The following is a 25,768-nucleotide window of genomic DNA, read 5'->3' as shown; positions in this document are numbered from 1 at the left end:
AAAATATTTGATAAAATATTTGAAAATATTTCTAACGATTTCACAATCGATACAATTTTGAATAGGTTGTCTGTTATAAATTTTAGTAAACGATTCGATGGAAAATTCTTTATTTAGAAACATTTCTAAAAATGTGAATCAAAGTTCAAGCAAAGGATTTGATTGTTGCAAATTTTGATAAATTATTCCTTTAATATATTATATGATTACAGGAAAAATCGATTGGGGTTATCATTTATGGTAAGTACAATTTTTATTGAACACAAATCATTCGTTAAATTTTGATTGATACTCACTGCACAAGTCTGTAATTGTACGAATAAGAAAGAGAGTAATACGTAGTTGCTCGTGAAAGACAGGAATGAAAATCCATATCGACCATTCAAAATGATATAACATTCTCATCGGTGCTTCATCATTTGCATCAAGATTAACATATAAAATAATTAACGAGCTTCCATCAATCTCGTACGTATCTCCAAAGTTCGTCAACAGACTGACGACAGATGATGAAAACTTCCAAACATATGACTGCTATTAATCAACTAACTATACATATACGCCTTATGCATTCAACACAATCCATTCTGATGCTCTCTTATAACTCTCAGCTGAATAAATTCCTGACGGAAATGTCAAAATACTTCCAAACGACAAAACTATCTACTAATGGAGCGAGAATTTATTCAAAGAGATTCCTCAGAAAATTCTCTTTTCTAACTACAATACATTATAGAAATACATACTACAACACATCAACTGAAAATTGTCCTTGATTGTCTGAACTATCGCTATATGCGTAGACGACCATATATGATATATTATTTCATTTGTTTGATTTATTACTATGCATATAAATACATATAATACTATATCATGTCAGACAATTCACTCGATGTGAATGCCATTGGGAATGTTCGGAATCTGGTCCAATCATCTTCGTATGCATTCTCGATCGCTACATTAGCCGATTGGAAGACAAAAATTCGGGATTCTTATCAAAAAAACGAGGATATAAAGAATTCAAAAAAATATTATGCGGTGCATAATGGAGGGAATATAATTAAACACTGTAATGTAATAAAAGCAAACGAGAAAAAACACATACCGTACACATGTACAGTAGCTCGTGAAAGTATTCGAACACTTATAGAAACCTTTTGCAAATATATCATGTGTATTGTTACGTGTGCGTTATATGTGTTACCTTCCATAAAATATCTTGAAATTTATATATATTTTTAGACTGCTTTCAAATGCCAGTGAAATTTCAAAATGTTTCGTATAATACACATAATATTACGTGTACCTACACCAATTTTCCTAAGTGTCCAAATACTTTCGTTAACGTACGTGTATAACGTATACCGTAACGATTTAATAGAATTCGCTCACGCTCCTCGAGCTTACTAAGAAAAGAACCGCAAAGAATACTGAAAGTTTTCAGTTCTAATCCAGTGACCAAGGACTGTAATTTCTTACTTACTTCAGCTACGCTTTCTCGCGTAGCACTTACGACTTGAAAATCGCCGGCCGTTTTACAAACTTGATGATCCGTAAATACCCCTCTCGCTAACCTGAATCTCCGCGTGACAACTTGGAAGACACCCATTACCAATGAGAAGGAAGAAGGAAGGTCTCCGACGATCTTACGAATAACAGTGGTATGAAATCGATTGCGACGATTCGACGCTTCCCGTCATGCAGTTCTCTCTCCGTCTTTGAAGGTCAAAGCAATCGACAGGACTCGGTCGGCCTGTTTTCTGATTCGCGTGAAGTAAAACCGCGACTGGGAACCCGACAAATTGCGTCCTGCTTCCACAAGGGTCTACCTGACGCGTCCACGTGACGAATCACGATTTAAAGGTCGACGAAAGGCTGACACGATCAATCGAAACTACGTGACGTCGAATCGAGGTCGTCGTTCGCGCCACCTCCGCCAAGCTTAGCCCCGCGAACACGAGCGTGAACTCACGCAGGAGGGGATCAAAGGTCGAAATGGAGCCCAACCTCGGCGACTCGGCCGCTAACATCAAAGACTATGCTCGCTCCTTTTTACCGCGTCGACAACCTAGACGCCTATGAGGGATTCCACCGGCGACCCTTATACACCTGGTCGTAGGTCGTGGCCGGCCAGACTAGCGAGATACGGGCAAATTTTATTCTTGATTGCGATACACCGCGTTGCTGCTATATGTCGGCTAAACTCTTGGCCTTCGGACGGAGACCTGCCAAGAAATTGGATACCTGTTGGCGAAAATAAATTGCAACCGGTCATCCGTATACGTGTCACACCTACTGTGTCATTTGTAGGTACGGCAGCGGATTTTTCTATTTTGCAAATTGACGACGTAAAATTGCAAAAGTGCAAGAGTCATAGGTGTATATTTTATTGGAGGGACGGTAGTGTGATTTAATAAGATTGTTACGCGGAGATAATTGGCTGGTTGAGAAACGCTCCCTCAGATTCCAATTATCGTAAGTTTCTACAGATGAGTATTTAATTATCTTTTTTTCCATTACTCGTATTTAATAACTTTGTACTTTAAATTATGGGTAATTTTCGATTAAATTTTTTTTAGCGATCATATAGTGTGCTTCTCAGTACATTGATCGTAATTACACTGCGCAGACTTATGCAAATTTATGCTTCTTTTCGATACAATCAAAGGAATGGAGTCTAACAGGAGATGATATTCATTCGTTAAATATTATATAGACTACTATACTGTGAATATTTTATGTATTTTTATATATTCGTGTTTCCCATGAATGCATAAATATACGCATATTAATTACAATTTTTGTACATTGTGTATATAGTTCCGATGCGACTATGCGATAATCACGCGAAATAATTTAGTTTGTTAATAGTTTCACCCTTAATTTATGCTAAATTATACCGCAATTTGATTATATATTATATATAAAACTATCTTTTGCCCATGATTTCGTTCGCCTGGACTATTTAATATAGAGAACCACTTTTAAATAAATAAATTTTTATGAATAAACTATTTACATATTTTTTATACTGACAGTTAGGTTATTCTCCGTGGCAAAAGATATTAAATTATGAAAAGACTCGATTTTAGAACAAACACAGCGTAAACAATGACCATTGCTTGACCAGACATGGGAGCGTGTTCAACTCAGATACCAAGCTATTTCTCAGCTTTTACGGAACAAATCGAGATGAAACATATCCCAGACACTAAACTATACAATAGAGAAAATGGCAGCAAAATTCGTTCAGTAGTTTTTACGAGATGCGAGTACAAACAGACAAAAATTCCAAAAATTAGTTTCTTGGACTCCAGAGCCTATGAGCTGTTCCTAAATGGTCGTTTTATTTTTTTTCTCATTCAACGTACACGCACAACTCTTTTATCGTTTCGTTATATGTACATAGATATTGCAACCAAAGAATCGCTCAAACGAACGATTTCATATTATTTAATGTAACATTTGCAAATTGGTAACCATTACGATTAAAGACGACAGCATGATGTCGGTACATGTTCTCAAATAGAAATTATCATTATTATTATTGCTAACGCTATCGTGTCCCCTATCTGTATTCATTTTTCAATAAATTTGTTGTTGCATTTCGCGCAAAATTTTTCAACTGTCTGATAATTACGTCGATCAATGATAATGAAGTAAACACATTTACAATTGATAAGCATTGCAAGAAAATTTGTTGTTTCAAATCGAGATTACGTAAGAAAGTTTTGTTAGTCACGTGTATGAAGGCAATTAGATTCGCCAGTGAGTCGATAAAAATATATACACAGATAGCAAGACAAAAGACTCCACTTTCTATCAACGAAAATCAATAATGTCCAGAATGTTCCACAGAATATTGTCAATCGAAACGAATAACAGATTTTCCCTTATCACGTTTGAAGCATATTATTAGCAGAATACAATTATTGCAATATTCATTTTAATTCGGTATAGTATATGTATCGATATATGTAAAATAAAATATATTGCAGTATATTTATATTTTTATTATATGTAGGTGAATAACACCGAAGCTGTTAAACCCAATACCAGATAATATACCAGGTAAAATAAAATATATTGCAGTATATTTATATCCTTATTATATGTAGATGAATAACACCGAAGCTGTTAAACCCAATACCAGATAATATACCGTCATAATTTTCCTTCGATCGATACCATAATTGATAAGACCACCATAATAATCTTAAAGCTATACGACACTAATGATGCTATTAATACTATTACTACTGTTGAAACCAATATTACTGATATATGTTTGTAATTTTATGTTCAATCGATGTGAAGATGCGAACGTGCTCGTAAATTTTCTTCCTATTACATTACATTTTTGGATTTAATTAATTACACCGAGCAATTATTATTAATATTCACTGTAGGATTATACACGATGCGCAACTTATTATTAAATTCATTTTAAGTTTAGAAAAATTCTATTTCATAATTTAAATTCTTAAATGAGAAAAGCAAGTGATCGTTTAAATAAGTGTGAAAAGAAACATTTTCACGCTTAATCGGTATTTGAGAAAGTTCGTAACTTCATCAAGTTAACCCTTTTATTATGAGGTTCTCGTTAGAGACTTAATGAATGGTCAGATTATGCACACCGACGTTGAAGTAAATTAGCCGCTCATTCGCGGCTGAACATCAATTACACTTTTTCGAACATTCTGTAAAACACGCGCGAGGAACCTTATACGGGTCTTAACATGAAGCCAGTCTGTTATTCTCTAGAAAACTTCGTTAATTCCTGATTATCGAGTGAGGTTCACGCGAGGTTCACGCGAGGTTCACGTGGGGTTCACGTATTTGTAAGGGAACCTTGAGACTTTAGGATAAACCTGACTAACTGTAAATATTTCTAATAGAGAACAATGACTTTTCCACTGAGAGCATCAAATATTTGTATTTACTGTGCGAAATAAAGAACAAATAAAGGACATTAATGGTATAACAGATATTTTAAAATTACTTAGACTAAGACTAATACGTTTAGTATATATCAATAATTACTCAAAATTATTTTACGTATTACACAATCACTTTGTTACGATTATTTAATTAGTTTACTTTCAATCTCTTAAATTTATACAAACCACATAATTCACTGATTTATAATAGAAAATAAGTTTCAGAAAATTCGAAACTGTAAATAATTTTTAACATAAAAATTGCCCTTTATCGTGACTTTATCGAAACTACCTTCTAGCTTCCTATAATACTCGCTACTGTAAATATTACAAACGTGCGTAAAAAAATTGTATTTTAAAATCTATCCACGTCCTTTAGAAAAGGAAAACAAGATAATTTCCAAACTAGTAAATCTGCTCAATACATTCCTATTGAAAAGAAATTTCACTAGGACAGAGGACCTGATTGGCGAAACTGCATATGCATTTGCATACGACACTGAAATTATGTGCACGTGTCATAAATATTTCATATGTAATATACGATACATGACACTAAACTCGATAACTAGAACTATCAACAAATAAAAATCACGCAACTTGCCATGATTTCCACACATCTATTTCAAGCGAATGTGATCGCTCATAAAAAATGACACAAAAACGTGTATTAAGATTAACTAATATAACTTCTAGCGCGTGTAGGATACGATAAGTATTCCACAACAACGTTCTATGATACTGCTGCTATGCATATCAAATAAACGTATCGCGGAATAAACAGAAAACCAAAAAGACAGTATACATATTTCTATCAATAATCGATCTACCAACAGCACGCATGAACATCTGCAACAGGCGGGGCAATCTCGTAAGTTAGGAAAATCCCGATGGTTAATCGGAACAGCCGAGAATAGCGGTAACAATGCTATCTTCTGTTATTTAAACAATCGGAGTGCATGTACATGCGAGAAACTGACACGCAGCAAGTACGTGCCGCACCATCATCAAAGAATAACGAACGAACACGCGTTAGTGGCGAGTTGGTAGAGGGAGGATTCTTGGACTGCGAACGCATTGATTGATTCTCCGCGTTTCCGCTTGGATCGCAAACAAATCGATCGCCGGCTATCTAAAAGTACTTCTCTGGATTTTCATTACGTTAACCCACGTATGTTTGCCGCTGTTAAATTTCTTGAGATTTCGTAGAAAATTTCTCTATCTTTCGCTGTAGAAATTTCATTCGGTTTTTTTTCACTGACCTTTCACTGGGGGATATAACGTCGAGAGTTCGTGAAATATCGAATTATTACGAAATATTTTATTCTGAAAATTGAGAAAGTGCGATTGAACGTGTAAATTTGGAAAAATAATGGAAATTGAAATATTTGAAAGCAATATAATATTTTATACGCGGAAGCGAATATTTGAGACAAATACGTGAATTAATATTGAAAATTGAATTAGTCATCGTGAGACAAAGAAAATTAATTAATTAAATTATACGACTAAAAATAAAACAGCGATTGTAATGATCTTAATTAAATTTACGAAAGGAAAATGTACAAATAAATAAATCAAATCTGTCACGAGTAAAGAAACGAAATAAATAACTGGAAACTGTTCTTAATGAAAATCCAGCGAATGCTGCGAAATACAGGCTTCAAATTGATTCAATTACATATATATAAATACATCGATCAATTGAAACGACTGAAAATGTCGAATATTCTAATTCACTTTAATTCGTTGTATTTGTGAATTGACGTCAAGACGATCAATGTTGCATAGATCTTATCGTGGATGATAAGAGGCTCGAATCGTGGCGGAACAAGAACGCTACGTAACATTTCCTGCTATCAGTTGCATTAATTTGTTCGATATCTGAGAAAGCTCCTGTATCGAAACGCAATACGTGCGTTCACACTTGTAAGAGTGCGTAACACGATACGAATCTGCAGCAATCTATTAGATTTCTTTCAATTGCATTGGAAAGTGGATCAGAAGCACAGGCATGCGTGTATCTGTGCCTTAAACCGATTCTCAATTACTCGCATGTAAGAAACGAAATATCCATCTGTGAAAAATATGATATTTACGTTTCATCGAAAAATATCGGGTCATCTTGCAAGGAATGCGGTTTTCTCGAAATTCGAGTTTAGAATAATGGAATTTGCTACTACATTAAAGTATTATAAAAATAAAGGATTACAAGAGATAGAATTACATCGTGAAAATAGAAATTCCTCGTTGCATAAAAACGAACGGTAGCATTGCTTATGGGATGACCTAATATTCGATAAATAATTCAAAACACGAAAATGATCCACAGATCACGTGGTACTACAAAGTTATTCATTTTGTTACTCATCAAACGTAAACGTTTATAATAGTGACAAATATTTGTTTGAGGTTTCAAAGATTTGTTGGTTTCAAAGTTTTTGAAAATTTCTGTTTCTAATTAACATTAACTGACAATTACTTTTACTTTTCGCTCGTATATTAAGGAGAATTTTAATAGGGAGTTTAATAGCGAGTAGTTTTTACGATGGAAAGGACAGCAAATCTGAGCGCAAATGGCGAGCGATTAGACAAGTTATCGAAAGTTGTCTGTCCGACTACCGACTGAAACTCGTCCATTCTTATGCAACTCTTTACAAGAAATATATTGTTAATAATATAATTATGTGGAGAATAATTTGAACTGGAATACAAAGGTGATCAGATAGGGGGAAAGATGTGGGTAATTTACGATATTCGCGATAAACATGAACAATTCGTGATTCATCCCCTTTAAAAGTATATATTTATCCAGTAATTAAATTTTGTTCGATGTTTCCGCACATATGGCATCGATGATATTAAAATTCGAAGGTAATCACCGACGATGAGCCACGAGGATGATTATTGCGTAATATCGAAATAATAATACACGCGAATTTATACATAGATTTGATCACGAGCGTGCTTCTCACAGTACTATTTATAATTGTTCTCCTGTAAAAACACGACGTGACATATATTTGAGACACATGTGGGACGAAGACAAATATTTAAATAGATCGATAATATTTTTAGAATCGTCTATTAGATAGAAGAACGAGATTTGTACTAAGATATAAATTCACGTAGAATTTGTAAAAATATTATTTATTAAATATGTAAAAATATCGCGTAACAATCATGGATGATCAATTTGTATTGTTGGTATATTTGTATTACGCGTCATAGAGACAACATTATAAATAAGATGTTGGATACTTCATTTTTAAATAATCGAAGAATAAATTAGACAATTTTATACGCCCTAACAGTTGCTTCGTATAATGCAAACGAAGGATTGCTTATCTGCTTCAATGTCAATCAACACAGACACTTGACATTCCCCTTGACAAAATTAAGCACAATCATCAAAACAAGTATATACATGTATATCTTCGTTACAGTTAGGCTTCCCTTTGAAAACAATCTGACACCTACTTCTATCAAGTACCCTAGCAGTAATCAAAACAGAAACAGTTAACACCATCGGTTAAGAGAAAACAAAATCGTCGATTGTATGTTATCACGGAGATACAAATATAGAGCATACATATTCAATTGTAAGACATAGATGTAAAACAGTCGGACTTTTCGCTTATTTCATATTAACAACTATAACAACGTATAACTTTTAATTTATTCAAAAATATAACTGAAAGTTAAAATGTTGAACAACATTGCAAATATAACTGTTACCAATGTCATAAACATTAACACCTGCTTTGTCACTATCGCCGCTTCATCTCGACGAATTCCTCTCTAACGCAATAAAAAAAATTGATTCACCTAATTAAATTAATATTATACAAAAAAACTTTACAAATCGCATGTGCTTAATATTTTTGCACAATAGTTGCGAGCTTGTTACTAAACCAAGTCAAGCTCAACAAGTAAATTTTACAAACTTACGATCCAGTTAATTATCTCGTTTGAAATAGTAAAAATTATACGAATTACTCGTGCGACAAAAGTCTACAAACAATAACACGATATTTGTCAATTTATTAACATTATCGTTTAATAACTTGCTGTACAAAGTTGTCGATTTTCTACAATTTGTATGGTAAAAATCGTATCGCTGTACTTATAAAATACCGCGTAATAAAGCTCCATAACCAACAACGCGTCACTTATCAGTTCGTTAAAATGTTATTCATTTCTTACGTTACTATACAATGTCGAGAATCAGCTACAATTTGTATTCTACAGATTTAGAGAATATCGTGTAACATACGTAGCAACGTATCACTTGTCAGTTCGCTGACATTATCATTCGCTAAATTTCCATACGAGTTTGACGATTTCTTACAATTTCTATTCAACAGCACTGTGCTGCAATAATCGCAAAAAACTTGTATAACAAAACTCTATAACCAGCAACGTCGTCACTTGTGTCAATTCACTAATGCTCTATCACTTTCTATAAATCGTTTATTAAATCATACAAAAAAAATCCAGATAATTTCCTGAAGCGTTCCCTATGAGGCCCTTTAAACCTATTGCGCAGGTACACGATGTCGCGGAGGGTGAGTGAACAGGAAGAAGCGTGGAAGCGAACGCGTGCTGGTTCGCGCGGCACTCACCGACTTTCCGCCAGGCGATCCTTTCACTGGTGCCCCTTCCAGAGGGCCGTTTAGCGAAATGCACTCGCGAGGGCACGGCTGACAGCACCGGTATGCTTCGGCGGAAGTAGCAGCGTTCACGGGGGTGAAAGCACACTGTTTGTCTCGCGTTACGGGAGAACGTGACGGTGGAGAAACGCGGAGAACGGCCGGTATCTGCGTCTTAACGGGAAGCAAGCAGAGCGGACGATCGAACCGCGCGCGTGGCCGTGCGTGCGTCCGGCGTAAAAATGACGAGGACGGGCGTCGCGTAGCACGACCGCCGGCACAAGGGCGTCGAAGGTCGCAGCTGCGCGCCGAGCAGCATGCAGGTGCGTCCCTCTTTCGCGATACGCGGGACCGCGCGCGATTTGGAAACTGCTACGAATCGTTTCTGCGAGATTCGGCCAACGCACGCTTCGCCAAGGGAGGGGAAACGGAAGATGGCTCGCGAACGCGGTTTAAGAACGACCCACGAAAGCCACACCAGTGGCCGTACCAGGTTTCTGTCGAAATTGTAAAAGTTCTAATAAAGTTTGAGATAGGGCGACGAAGTTGAAACTAGGATGTTGCGCAATAAGGGAAAATATGGAAGAAGTATCATTTCATTTTGAACCTCTACGGTGAATTTGGTATCTTTTGAACAAATTTTTGAGAAATCTAAATCCAACGAATGTAGGTTTATTTATCAGTGAAAACGATAGAAGGAACAATTACCATATCATCAACGGTATTGTCGCAACGCTAGTGGTGCACGAGCGGTCAATTGATGTAATTGACGCGCAGAAAGTAACGTTAAAGTATTTTGTGAGTACGGATGAGAATAGTTATATTCGATATTTAATATATTGGAAAAGTTCAACACGATGTATTCGCATATTGGAAATAATTTGACAAGTTTGCTACTTAGATGATTTAGGTATGTTAGATTTTCCTAAATTAGTTAAAAATGTGACTTTTTATTATTATTGTATAAGAGCGGATGAGAGTGATGTAAAAACTTTGCTTGGAAAAATGTTAAATGGTGTGGATGTACTGAATCTTACTGAATTACAGGGATGAAACATAATATCATATCGTTATTATATTCGATTACGTTAAAATATTTCGTGTATAGGGGTGAGTAGATGGGGTGAAGAAGACCGATGTACGAATTAATTTGAGAAAATGTATTCGGATATATGGAATAATTTAAAAGATAATAGATAATCGATTAACTGAAATAAAGATAAAATGTTACATCTGAATGGGTTACTTAGACATGTGATTTTTCATTATTATTACATTTATAAATTTAAAAGGTTTGTAAATGTCAAATACAGAGAATGTTGAGCTATTTAATTAGAAGAATTCTATTAATGATCTTATCAAATATCTCTATTACAGATCTTATTTTTACCGAATATTATTATGACACGAAAAATGTAACATCTTACGAAATAAAAAGCAAGAATTTCTGAACCCATTTTTTATGAGTTTAAGAATAATATAAGTGTAATAGCATCCATAAATGTTAAGTATGTAATAACAATTTCATAATTAAGAAATACTCATACGCATTGAATACCGTAAAATTGACTTTGTAACTAGCACAAGCAATTACATCAACTGCACAACAAAGATCGATTTTTGCTTCTGCAATAAATGGCTCAGATTTAATTGTACGTTCAAATTCTGGAATACTATTCAATTTTTTATCCTAACCTTATCCTAACCTCCTTATCCTAACCTAATTCCTAACCTAATTTCCTTAAAAATGTATTCGATGCAAGAAAAATTTGAGTATACTTTTATCGAATAAAAAAATTTGAATAATCCATAAAATAAGTGATAAATAAGTAATAAGTACATATAGAAAGAGTCGAGAAATTAAATTCGTAAAAAAAAACTTTTCTTTATATTCAAATTATCCAGGAAGTTCACGCTGATTGCATCAACGGTCGTTCTAACTTTTGTAACGTCTATCTCGTAGCACGATAAAGGAGGCAGCACCAGCTGGACCTCCAATTAAAAGCTCCCCTCGTTCGTTTCGAACATATCCACACTATCGTAAAACTAGAGTGTGCACATGTACGACGATGATGAGCCAGCAAAAAATTTCTACAGTAGCAAGCAATGTAGAACAGTTAGAGATACAACGTCGTACGTGCATGTAAAATCTTCGCCGAGCTAATCTTCAAACGCAATTTGAAGAAAACAATGCGACTGTTTTTTTAGTGTAATTCGATTCCATTCAATGTAAATACATCACTACACCTAACTGTCTATCGCGAAAGTGTAATGAAAGTGATAAATTATAGAAGAAATAGGTTCTATCTATGACAATTGCTTGTAGAATTCACGATGGGACACGTCATAAAAATAAGAAAATTAAATTAATGCGAGAAACGTGCCAATTTTGTAATAGTTGGTAAAATCGAATAAACTTTCGTAAAATTTTCAATTAAAAAACATCGATAAAATATAATATGATTTAGTATATTTTTTTTACTTTGCTTCAAACAAATTATTCGTTAATTTATTATTTTCTTTTCTATACTTAATATTATAATTGATCAACACATTCGTGGACAATTAATCCCCGAAGGGAACCATACATACGATACGCGTACATGTATATGTACATGTTGTTTTATTCAAGCATGATTCCAAAGATATATAATAGCCAAATATGTACAATAACCTACAACATTTTTCTCAGATAATCAAAAATATCCTCCAATATCGATCCAACTCATCAAATATCTGTAAATATGATTCAAGTAAATATTATCTAATTTAAATAAATTTACCCTGAAGGAGGTTAAACGTTATATGAGACCGGTTATATCAAACAACGTAAAGCGAGACTCGTATGACTTTTTCCACACAAATAATCGATACAAAAAGGAAAGCTCTCCAATCAAAATAACCAACCAGCTTCACCTACATCCGAGAACGTACGAGTATCATCGGGGAATCTGTCCGTGTACGCAAATCCTAAATTAAATCGCCAATTTCGCGTCATTTACACAAACATCGTATGAAAACACCTCGAAAATAACCTCTCAACGGTTCTAACCTTTACCCCATCGCCCTCCCCGTCCCCAAAATATTAAATCACCGACTGTACGAAGGAATCGTTGGCGGAAGAACGGCACAGTGTGTTAACGGTGATCGAGCGAAATTCGAATTTTTCCGTGAACTAGTCTAAATGAATACGAGCCTGCGCAACAGACGCTATCGGAAGATTCGCCGCGAGAGGCGCGGCGTCGCGACGCAAGCATGTGCCGCAGATTATGCCGCATTGCCACAAGCGTACGGCACCGGTCGGACGACGATCGTGTCGTCGGGATAACGCTCGGAAAAAGAGTCAAGCGAATGAGCGAATCGCGAACAGGTTAAACGCGAGACGTCCTCACGATGCGCCGTCGAGGACGTCGTCGACGAGACAGCTGGTAAAGAAAGGGATACATCGAACGCGAACGACGACATCGCAGATATTGACGAATATTCCGGAGCGAGTAAACGAAAGAGAGAAAAAAGAGGACAGAAGAAACGTGATAAATATTCTTCGACTTACCCTGAACAGAAGAAAACCTCGGGATCATGAACGTCCGACGATTGCCTGGTTTCATGTACCACTACAAGGTGATCACGATGCTCCTCTTCACGACCATGGTTCTCGTTGTCTACCTTCTCCTTCACTGGGGTATTATGTGCACGAACCTTGAAGCTTGGCGGCACGTATCCAACGTGGTGAGTCCTTTCGAGACACGTTTTACCGTGCACAACTATATCACACACGACATACACGCACCGTACGCAGAGATCGTATAGGCAGGTCGCGCTAGGGTCACGCTCGCGAAGGGGTGAAAACCGTAAGAGGGTAGAGAGAAAGGGACAGGGACCGAACAAACGGGCACGCACGCGCTCTCCCAACGTGCACGGAACGAACTGATTCTATAGCACGTTACGATACCAATTTTACGTATGTACCTACGAATCTAGGGAAGAAAATTTGCCCGTCCTTACCTCTGTGTGTTTACATCGTTACAAACATTCTGGTTGTCGACCTCTGTGTAGTGCTTACTAAATAGAAACAAACTTGCGAGATCTTGCGAGGATTAGGAGGTAGAGGGGGTAATATCCTCGTCTCTACAGACCGTCTATTTACATTCTCTCGAATGTGCCCTTAGAATTTGACTGGTTTCCTAGAAAAATAAAATCATCTATGAATAGGCCTTTCGAAGGGAAGTCTTTCGAGCTATCAAATTGACGACGATGAATGGGACAATGCATGAAATATTCCTTTCTCAGCTGTTTAGGATTTTTGTGAAAAATGATAGCAGGATTGTATATATGCACATATACGTATATATGATTTATATTGTATATATGTATATTGTATATATGTATATATGATTGAGGAAGATAATATTCGTTATACAGCGGAATTTCGCCACGTTTCATAGAAGTTGAGAATCGTTGTTGATGATATATTTGCGCGTCTTCATAATAATATTCACGTCTTTGTAGGAGATTTAAAAAATTTTAAGAAAAGGTGCTCGATTTCTCTCGTCTGTGATTTATTTTACGATTTATAATCGCTTTAACGCGTCCTTCGTGCAGCTGTTATGGTCGTCAGAAATATTCATTTAAGCACAGTTTAAGAGATTTTCACCGTGTTATGTTCTCATTATAAGTGGATTAACGTTCAACGCACGTGGCTGCAATGGAATTCGATTTTATATCACGTTCGCTGTTCGTCAAACTTCCATTACCTGAGCCGTATGTAAACTAATAAAAACAAATTTTCGTACAAAATTCATTCTGTATTTGTGAAACTTGTTCAAAATTTCGTGATCTTTAATCGAACCTCCTAGAATGAATTTCATTATATGAGTATACACGATCGATACTCGATTCTTCAGAAACAAATGATTTATGATTACTTCTATAAGTTCATTCGTCGCAAGAAAATCACGTAAATAATAATTGATAATTAGAAAACAGTGCTTTTAACGTCATCATTTTTTTGTGCTCCTCGATTTATAAAGTTGATCGATGAAGCTTCTAAACAGCACAATTTCCATTACACATGACAAGGAGTCATGTATCAACGAGCAGTATCATATCTATTATACACACATATATATATGGCAAAAGTATTGTGTGTTGATATAAGTCTAGGACGTATGAAATGAACAACGATTTTAATCGCTTGTGTTTACTCTTCTCATCCAATGAACACTACCTAATACCTATCGAAACAGTCTAATATTGGGTTGGCAATTAAGTGATTACGAATTTTGTCAATACCACCTACTGACAAAATTAATTGCCAATCCGATAGTTCCTCACGAAAATTGTTTGAATACTTGCCATATGAAACATTTACATGTATACATATATACTATGCGTGTATTGTGTAAAACATTTTCAAATTTTCTAAGCATTGTAACGAGATACGACTATGATACTGACGTTGGTCAAATTTGGAACCAATTTAAAAATGGGTATCGAAGATACAAACTGCTTACTATTTTGTTGAAAAAGTAATATAAGGTATGAATAATAATATTATTATATACCGATATTAATATAACGAACAATGAACTACTACTTAAATATTTTTCTATGCACACCTTCGGTTTCTTTTCCAAATTTTGTCAATGTAATCGCGAGAGTCAAGCCACTGAGCTACTGCATTACAATTTTTACGCGTTTGTGTGAAATTTTGAACATAATATGCGAAACTATATACAGGGTGGTTGGTAACTGGTGGTACAAGCGGAAAGGGGGTGATTCTACGTGAAAAAAGAAGTCGAAAATGTAGAATAAAAATTTTTCGTTTGAGGCTTTGTTTTCGAGAAAATCGACTTTGAATTTTCGCTCGGTACGCGTGCACTTTATCACGTCTCGTTATAACGGATCTCACTGTAGATCGTTGTCTCGATGGAAAAATTAAAAAAAAAATTTTTATTCTACATTTTCGACTTCTTTTTTCACGTAGAATCACCCCCTTTCCGCTTGTACCACCAGTTACCAACCACCCTGTATATAAAATATCCAGAGTAGTATATTTATTATAACATTTAATAAACAAATCGCTGTTTCGATTTCATTTATTCAGTTATATTTTTAAAGATTGCAAAGAAGTTCACGGTCTATTCAACACACTGCTAATGAAAATGAGAAAAGTTTCGTACATATGTACATATACGTCAAAGCTTTCTATAAGCGTTCAAATACTTTCGTGAGTCGCTGTATATGTAAATTTATAATTCAGGATGACTCGTGCACTTGTTGCGATCGTTCACAGCTTTCTATGACCATATAAAACGCTGATTATAAGTGGATTAATATTCTCCGGCGGTAGAAAAAACATTAATTGAACGTGGCTATAAATTAAATTTGCCGAGAGAGTGGTTGCATCGATGTGGTAAAGCATCGAATGCCAGCTTAGTGTCACTACTCATTACATTCAAGCCACACTATCATCATGCTGGAATATTAAGAACGAAAACGTTTACGTAATGCATTATCCAACGCACGCGAGGTCGCGAAAAAATGTCTCCGGATGATCCTCGTGTTAAATTATCTCTCGTTTAATGGTTTTCCGCTCGTAGTATTGTACAAATATAAGAAATAAAATCATGAATGCTGATCGTACGTTATTGAATAATTTAAGCGCCGAGATATTATGTTCGATCGGCGATATTTATTTTACAACACTGATATACTACAACGTTATATGTATACCTAAACTTGATAGTGACTCATAGATCGTTCAACATCTTTCAAAACATTCAGCACGAACTACTTATACCGAATTTATTCCGTAATCTTGATATTCCGACGCTATATGAACGATATATCATGCTTATGAATTTTAAACCATTTATTTCATATGTAGATAAAACTCATTCCTTAACCTTGATAATTGTAAAATATTGCTGCATTGCTCATAATATATCATAACATGAAGTATGCAAAGACCTTTGTTCCTGAAACTATTTTACTAATATTTATATTGTTTAGTATATCCTTTTCCCCATTAATTGTATTTGGCCAAATTACCATAGATAAATCGAATCGTTTATCAGAACCTGATTTTGTTACTGTTCTAGTCTTTCAACGAGGCTGAAAAGGATCCAAAATACTTATCTCATAGTTTTTCTACCAGATTATGTAATCGTTTGTCAAGTGAAACATTAACGACCTTTTCTAACGAAAATAAAAATTCGAGAAATTGGAATTCGAGGACGTAATTTCTACGTATTTATGAAGGGTGTTTCCCGTCTACAGGTGAAAGGAATTTTACCAAATCCCGGAAGAATCGCTTCCTGATACTTGCCACCTGTATTCAAAACCTTTGCAAGTCAACAGAATTCCATGAAACGCCAGTGAAATTGCTCGTGATTCGCAGAAATTGTATTACCCCCGGAACCAGATAATCCTAACATTCCTCCGTTTTTCTATCTCAGGATGCATAGGAATATGCGCGAAAAAACATGGGACCTCGGCTGGTATAAACTTGGCCCAGATAGGATGATGGCTTTCGAAAAAGTTCATCCGAAACGTTACATGGACGTTACGGTGCATAAAGGCGCGTGACACGCATGTTATGGGATCCGCCTCTACTCGAGAAATTCTCTCATCATGGCGGTCACGACGACTAAAAATATCGTTGTGCATAGTCTACAGTATGCACAGACCCAAACGTGTGTTGTACCGGTTATACGCACGTGAAACTAGCTATACGTGTGCGAATACAAGCGTGCCTGTATGTAACGCAAGTATCGCCCACGCAGCAAGAGAATAATTCACTTTTATTGCTCTCATTCCGAACGATGCCCCAACATCTACGGATCGAACGTAAAAATTCGACCACATGAATCGTCCGTCCACCCACGAAATTCTTATTTTTGCGATTAAAACATTTAAAATATTCTTCCTCATCCTGTTTGACGGACTTCACGTGCAAGTACATGTTTGTGCATATTTTCACTTGCTTGCCAATTACGTTAAATGATGTTACACGATATTGGATCACCTGCTGATATTTAATGCAAATGAATAAATGCAAAAGATGTGATAAGCAATTTTAGGATACAATAATTGGTGTCTGATAAACATCTCGAAAATGATTCTTTACTTGATTGTTTGAGAAATTTCCTGGATTTGTTACCTATAGTTGAGAATCCAACAAGTTGCTCGAAATCAAGAAAGTAACAAAAATAGGACTCGTGTTCTTCTCGTGTACCGTACAAATTAAATATTTTACACTGTTTTTATTTTTTAATCGTTTCGTTGTAAGTTATTCTTTCATTCACCTTATACTATACGATATTAAACAAAGTAAAACTTGTTGCAGTTTTTCAATAGCCAATAGATGTACTGTAATAATAAATTATGGCTGATATCATGGCAATATACAGAGCCTCGGAAAAAGTATTAACGTAAAAAATTTAACGATTATGTTATAATACGTAATTTGAAATTATTCATCGAAGAAACTTTCTACGACCGAAAAAGTATTCGGTATCTTTTTATGTGATCAGCAGTTAAATATACATTTGTACGTGATCAGCGGGAAATGTATTGTTAACACATTTCTCATTGTTGACAGCGCTATTGCACGTTGAAGATTCATTTCTACTTATTTTATTTGTTTTATCAGCACTTCGTGGTGGCACTGTAATTTGTTTTAGCTCTCGCGGTGAACGAGAACCTCCTTCTGGTTGCGCGTTTCTCGTACTTGTGGTTCTGGGCCGACAATAAAGATTAGCGTTTCTTTCCATGTGAACTTGGAGTAGCAGGCAAAAAGTACATACATAAATACAGGGACATCGTGAAAGGGGACAGATGTACTGTGAAGAAGAAGGTCTTGACAAATTTCGGTCTTTTTATAGCGTTTATAAAACACCAGTGATAATAGCACTAGGAAAATAATCGAGTTTATCAAATTTCATTCCTATATGAAATATTCCAAAGTGACAAGGTTTAACATTTTGATCGGTGTAATAGTAATTTTACATTAAACACACTATCTCCTACGATCGATTAAAAAATATTTACTATCATCGTAATCGTGATTTTTATATAATTTTTTCTTTTCCTTTGATGAATTCCAATAGATTCCGATAGATCGATAATAATAATATTATTATTATTTTATTATAGTATAAGATATTAGTTATTAATGGTCATCAAAAATGAAATTTTTATATGCATCTTGTATATATGTATTATTCTTAAAAACAACATAAAATACCGCAGGTGAATCAATCTACAACTGGTTAAATGATGATGCTGTCAAATATGTTTAATGGATTACAAGATAGAGGTACAGGACGTTCAATTAAATCAGTGTAATGAAATCTTTAATGAATACGCGATGTCAATATTCGCGAGTACACGTGTAATTGATCATCGTATGATAAAACAAATATTCGGTAATATAAAGATTGGTCATGCTGTCGCGCATAAACGAGTTCCTGTAGTAACCTTCGTTTGTGTAGAGCTATATTGCAAATACCTTGAAACTTTGTTTGTGAATGGACAATTTATCGTGCCTTTTTGTGTTGCACATACATCTACAGGATGTTTAAACGTAGAAAGGCTCGGTTATCAGGATGATAAATCAAAACATGCTTCCTATCAAAACCGTAAGGATCTTAACATGGCTCAAAATTATTACCCCTACAATCTAATTGTAATTTATCTAAATCGTATACTCAAACGTAACTAAAAAGGTAAATTTTCTGTAAACAAGACTTTATTGGATAATTACACAAGATGAAAATCTTTGTTGCTCATAAAGAAAGTTTCGTCGATAATTTTTTTTTTTTGCAAGATAAACTTAACTTTACAAAGCTCAAGGATATTACTGATTTTAATTCTTCTTAGGAGACAACTGATATTTAAATCATGTCGCATTTCTTTACAGAAATGGAATATTATAGGAACATAGAAGAATAAATGTATTACGTATAAACGAATACAAGATAATTTTAGAGATATAACAATTCGAACAATTTTAATATGTTTGATAAAACTACTATATGTAGTACTAAATGTACTAAAATGTAACGCCTTGCCATTTCGAAATATTTCATATTCAGCGCTATACAAAGCTTCCCGACAAAGTAGATGTTTCCCTTTATATTCCAAAAGTGATATTTTAAAAACCTTTGTGTATAATACGCAATACAGTTGTCTTCTTTTACTTCCCATGTCCTCGTTCTCGATAATAGTTAAAAAGACACGTAGATATCGCTTTTGAAACATAGAATGAAAGATTTATCATTCTATCCTTTGATGTAAGAATTTACACAATTTTAATAGAAAATAATCCGTTTAATGTAACATTACTGTTACGTGCTTCAAAATGTTGAGCCTCGTGTCAAGATATTTGTAATACAGGAATTACATCTTAATATTCTTCGCTCAGTTAAATGAGACGAATCCTCCTGACTACGTCCTCTTACACTTCCAGAGACAAAGAAATCCTTTTAAATGCACAATTGCAATGTCTCACCCTGTATACATATCACGTATACGTGACTCAAAGAGAAAACTAACCCATTACTCGGCCAAAGTCTCGCGATATTCCTTCATTCTGTTTCAAGAAACCCCCTGTGTGCAACGTGCTTTTACAATAACCTTACTTCATTCTAAAATGGGTTCTAAAGCAAAATACATAACGAAGAACGTAACACGTCCTGTACGTGTAGATTATACAGATACGAAGGAATCCGTTTTACATGAATCCGCGTTGAATGTAAGAAAAGAAACTTATACGATACTTAAAGCTAACCGAGGCGCTTTTCGCCAACGGGATATCCCTTAAACCGTGACTTTTACACGCCGATCGACTTGATCGATTCAAATATCGGTGTCACGTTGCGACGAACGTGGAAATATCTTGAATGAAAGTCGTTCGATTTCATTGAGGGACAGACGAGACGATACGTGACTACGATTTCACATGTTCCTTCAGATAAACGGGAATTCCAAGGCAATAGATTCTCTTCTTTAGTTCCTTGGTATTTGTACGGAAATTTTATTTCGAAGTAAAATCGGAAGCAACGGGAGAAAAATGCGTTTGATGTTTATTTCGTGAAAGTTACCGGTCTCGATCGTATGACAGATCAATTCTTTGAAGGAAACGATAATTTTGAATTTATACGTAACTTTCGGTGGACAATTGTAAGAAATAATCTGTAAATTTCGACTTCCGGCTAATTAGAAATTTCTATTATCAAAATGTAAGAATAATAAGAACAGAGAACAGCAAAAATATTGGAATATTCACCTGGTCAATTTTAACCTGGCATCGTCTTCTTAAAATAATCAGTGGAAATTTAATTTGTTAAGCTCAATTACACGAACGTGTCTTTTTGAAGTAGATTATTTTTCATCGGATTATTCAGTTGCATGAAAATACAACTATGTTGCATATGGCAGGTAGCGAGGCAATATGTTAAAATATATTTAAATAGAAATTTCTAAATATTGAAATATCTTAAAGAAGAAGTACAATTTAAAGGAGACATTTTACATATTATTGAGGCCACCCTTGAAATAAACCATACATTGTTAAAAGAAATAAATTAGTATCTTAAAGGATGTTGGAAAGTGGCCGAGTCTGGTTAACGAGAAATTTCGCCCCGTGTCATAAAACTGCTTTAAGAGTTCCCTGTCCCAGTTTGACGTTTTACGTAACCCTTCAGCCGAAAGGATGCTCGTAAAAATACTGTAAATCAATGAAAAATAAAGAAAAATATGAGAAGGAGAACACCAAATTGGTAACAAGATCATACTGTAAAAATGTTTCAGAATTTCAGAAGAGTAAAAAAAAAATTGAGGATAATTTAATCGTATCCCTTGAAGGGAATTTTTACGATGTGAACGTTATTCTTACGGTACCTGATCATAATTTTCATTTCAGTGCAGCACGCACAAAAAAGGAACTGCAATAGGAATTCTCTGCGACCCGCTATGCTCGGAAAGAGGGATTCACTCGCTCGCATGCGAAACTCTTCACGCTGGCAAAGAAGCGGTTTTCTCGGCCCACTGGGAGACGACCCGACTTGTGTTCAAAGCCTCAAGGTTTATTCCCTTTCTTTGCAAGTATATATGTCACAGAGAAAAATTCGATGCTTACATCTAGGATCAAGGAATTCTCTGATTTTACGGTATTCTCGAAATACGGTATTCGACGGAACGATCATTTACAATTTCGTAAGACTGTAGAAACTTAGAGAATTCGTGAAACATCAAGTAAAAAGTAAATTATAAATTTTGTTGAAACCGATAGAGACGTATTCTATTCTCTAAAAAGCAATAAAAAAAGAAGTCTACTTTGGAGTTGAAAAATTACTGTTTAGAGTCTAGGCAATTTGAAGAAACTGTAATGTTGTAGCGATCGATGCAACCGTAAATATTCGTTCAAAAACCAAGTCATTTGACACAAGGGCTCTGATTTCAGAACGAAGACACCGATGGAGCAGTACGAGACGTTATTCTGGACGGACGCGACTGGCATAAAGCATTTCCCGTCTGAGACGGACTTCAACACCATGATCAAAGATCTGGTCGTTAGCAAGCTGAACGTGACGCTGTCGCAGCATCAATTAGAGAGACTTGCACGACTTCGTACGCATCGTGTCGAGACCGAGCCCAGAAGGCGACAGCTCGAGATGGAAAATCTCTGGCCGCTGTTACAGGAGAACGAGTACCTGATGAGCATACTGTACGAGGACAGGGACATTTTTCCACAGCTGATTGGCACATGCGGAACCTTCTACGCGGTCGAATACGTACGACCCATAGAAACACCCACGACAATCCTTGCTCTGTCCGATTCGAAACCGGAATGGGCGAAAAGATTGAAGCTGGCCGTGATGATCCTGGACCTGCTCGAAGAACTCGACACCAACTTTCCTGAGCCGATCCATCTGTGCGATGTGAAGATAAACCATTTCGGTTTGCCTCTCGGTGGACAGAAGCTCAAGTTCCTCGACCTGGACGCGGTGTTTCCTAAAACGATTATCAGCCGTATCACCGCGGACGGGAAGAACTGCGAGAAACACGACGACTGCGACTACTTCGACTGCAGGTCCTTCTGCTCGAAGAACAAACGATGCGAGTCACCGGTCGCCAACAACAATTTACAAGTAATTACCAGAGATAATAAGATTAATTCGATAAATGACGAGATCGAGTTAGGCTAATCCTTTTACGGTATAGTTCGAAAGAGACTACAGCAAACCATGTCAAATATGGTGTTATACATTTCATACGTTAGTTGCCTCGTATTTTTCTATTTAAGATATTGAAACATTGGAAATCTTTACCCAGTTAAAATTGATTGCAAATCCAAATTAAATGCAACATTGATCTTTGATAAAATGTTTGGAGATCGTAGCAGGATCAACTCATAAAACTAATATTAATATTTATTTCCTATAAGAAATTGAAAGTATTTTTCATCCTAAAAGAGGCTACAGATGCAAGGCTGTCGTCAAACGATCAAAAATATCGTCAATATTTCAAAGTTCACAACGAAAATACGGTTTATCGATAGATATTGACAGTGTATCGACAATATATATTGATCTTTTTAGTTATGAACCTTGAAATATCGACAATATAGATAATATTGATAGCCTAAGGACAGCCTAAGATATTTCAACCGTAAAGGAGCAATTGTTTTCTAAATTGTTTGTTCTAAATTTTTCGGCAAAACATTGCCAGAGATTAACCCTCCGTAAGCAAACATATTTTTTGATGTTCCATAGATGAACCGGATCGTTTCTGTTAAAACATAATTTTTCTATAGTTTAAGGCTTTCCAAAAGTCTGAAACCAAGTCAACCATTGATTAAATCAAATGTTTAATACTTTTTTCGAAATTTGCATACGAAGTGGTACGCAATTGCAACTTAAAGTACACGATTTTGACAAATTTTAAGCCGAATAAATTTTCTAGTTTCCCTTCCATAAGCGAAAATTAAAACAATAATAATTAATACGTCACTTAAATAAAGGTAAGTAATAAATAAATTTCGGTTGAGATACCTTTAGATTTTAGGGAAAATATTAAACGTCTGTCCAGTTGCAGACTTTTGAACGTCGCTGTACTTTTGTTATTTGATAATAGCGTATTTTATGAAATATGATTAGACATTGACTAAAAATAGGGTAGAAAGACAAGATTATATATGTATATCGAGAAGATTATATGCTGGATAGTATGTATGATGTATAAGGTTTCCTACGTGCTATTCACGCTAATTGGAAGATTCTCTATTTTTGAGTAACTTTATCTCTAGATACAGTTAGTTCCTCAATAAAATTTTACACAATATCTACTAGTGCCATGAAACATATATGTATAACACTTTCGTATAACATAAAGTATATACTAAAAATACTCTTTATGTACATATGTATAGAAACATAACGTGACAATCATTGTCGATAATATCAAAATTTGAATCTTAATTTTTCTTAAATCAACCTCGACGAAACAAAGCTGACTCGACAAAAAAAGTTGATTCTTGATTATTCAAAAATTCTCACAGATTACTCACAAAGTAGAGAATACACATTAGACAAATATTCTACTATCATAACGTTGAAAATATAATAAATATATGCATTGACCTTTGAATCGAGTCGTACTACTATGTATTGGCTTGGCAACTAAGTGATTGCGAATTTTGTCATTAAGTGGTATTCACAAAATCCGCAATCACTTAGTTGCCAAGCCAATACATAACACATTGGTTAAAGTTTTAGTTGAGATCGAACACGAATGTACATGAATTGTAGAACTTATGAAGCTTAATTTTAAAAATTGTTCGATGAAAGAGTATCAAAATGAGTATCGATGAAAGTATGTATCAAAATGCACTTTATGGAAGCAAATTAAAACTAACGACCATGACATTTTTCAGATCATCTGCGAGAAAATATTTCTCGGTTGGACTCTCTCGGGGACTATCATAATTCCTGGATTACTCATGTCGGAGCACACCACCAGTACACTGGCAGTTCTTTTACGACAATGCGCGAATCCTGCCAATGACATTGAACATTTACCACGTGCTGCAGTTTCGGATAATTTGAAGACACGACTGTACAATATGCTGCACGAAATGGAACAAGAAGTTGCTGCTTCCGTATAGAAACGTTTTAGTTCGGAAAAATCACGAGAATGCAAAGGATCCTCGTTCATGAACATATAGGTATATTTTCAAACGTATTCGATCGAATTATCAAAGGCTGTTGTTAGAAGAGCGAATTGTTGAAATTTATAAGAATTTTATTACACAAGAAGATATTAGCGATCGAAGGTATAAACATGAGAAAGATACTTTCGATGAATTTCTTGAAAAATTTGTAAATAAAACGAGAGAAATTTTGAAACGTTGAAACTTTTAAGTTTTGATAAAATGGTTTAATTAACACTATTGCAATTTTTTAAGAAATTCGCTGAACATGTTGAACTACGGGGAGTATGATATCTGAAAATGAATAGATTCAATCTATTTTTAGAATTTATCAACCCCTACATTTTCATAATTTAACCTTTCGATTTAATATACTTCTTGAAGGATTAATGAAATTTATTCGAATGTCTACACGTACTTAAAGGTACCAACCAATGAACATATATTTATTGTAGAGTTTATTTATTCTTCTTATACGTAATAATATTTCAAATAAACCAAATTTTACACAAGCGATTTTAAACAAATACATTAACTTTTGAAGCATGAAGGTACTAACGATTTTAGAATGACTATGAAGTTAATGGAACGAAGTTAAATCTCGTTGTCGTTCGAATAACGGTATAAGTATTAAGTTTCCCGAAAAGTTTCTTTCATTTTATAAGGAAACGATATATGCACGACATTTTTTATTTTATATTATTTTATTGAATTATGTATGATCCATTTTGTTCCAATAGAAACAAAAAATGTTGTACATCTACTACTTCCTTACAAAATGAAAGAAACTTTTAGCTAAATAAAAGCTAATAGAATGTTCGACACGCATTTACTGATTAAACAGAAACCCCTAAACGGCTGACGTTTGTAGTCGTTCGTTAAGCTTCATTGTCACCTCAGCCTGGAAATTGATTTACATTCATTCGGAGAGCTAAAAAAAAATGAGCGTAGCTCCA

At 35.0% G+C, this 25,768-nt stretch overlaps 2 protein-coding genes across 2 annotated transcripts in view; one reads left to right on the top strand and one right to left on the bottom strand.

The window, feature by feature from the left end:
• The window catches only part of LOC117211256 (glycogen-binding subunit 76A), a 93,650-nt gene extending 83,803 nt beyond the window's left edge, over positions 1 to 9,847 (bottom strand). The window contains exon 1 of the mRNA XM_033454942.1: positions 9,569 to 9,847. The gene's annotated coding sequence lies outside the window, so the exon portion shown is untranslated. The remainder of the gene's footprint in view (positions 1 to 9,568) is intronic.
• Positions 9,848 to 13,174: 3,327 nt separating this feature from the next.
• Positions 13,175 to 24,782, top strand: LOC117211248 (divergent protein kinase domain 1C). Its single transcript, XM_033454929.1, has 4 exons — positions 13,175 to 13,324; positions 21,525 to 21,685; positions 22,065 to 22,752; positions 24,537 to 24,782. Exons 1-4 carry the CDS (start codon positions 13,175 to 13,177, stop codon positions 24,765 to 24,767), a joined length of 1,230 nt encoding a protein of 409 aa, XP_033310820.1. The 3' UTR covers positions 24,768 to 24,782.
• Positions 24,783 to 25,768: the final 986 nt, after the last annotated feature.

The sequence above is a fragment of the Bombus bifarius genome, unplaced genomic scaffold (assembly GCF_011952205.1).
Source record: "Bombus bifarius isolate JDL3187 unplaced genomic scaffold, Bbif_JDL3187 scf7180000008225, whole genome shotgun sequence".
Lineage (NCBI taxonomy): Eukaryota > Metazoa > Arthropoda > Insecta > Hymenoptera > Apidae > Bombus > Bombus bifarius.
This window is presented reverse-complemented; position numbering and strand designations above follow the sequence as displayed.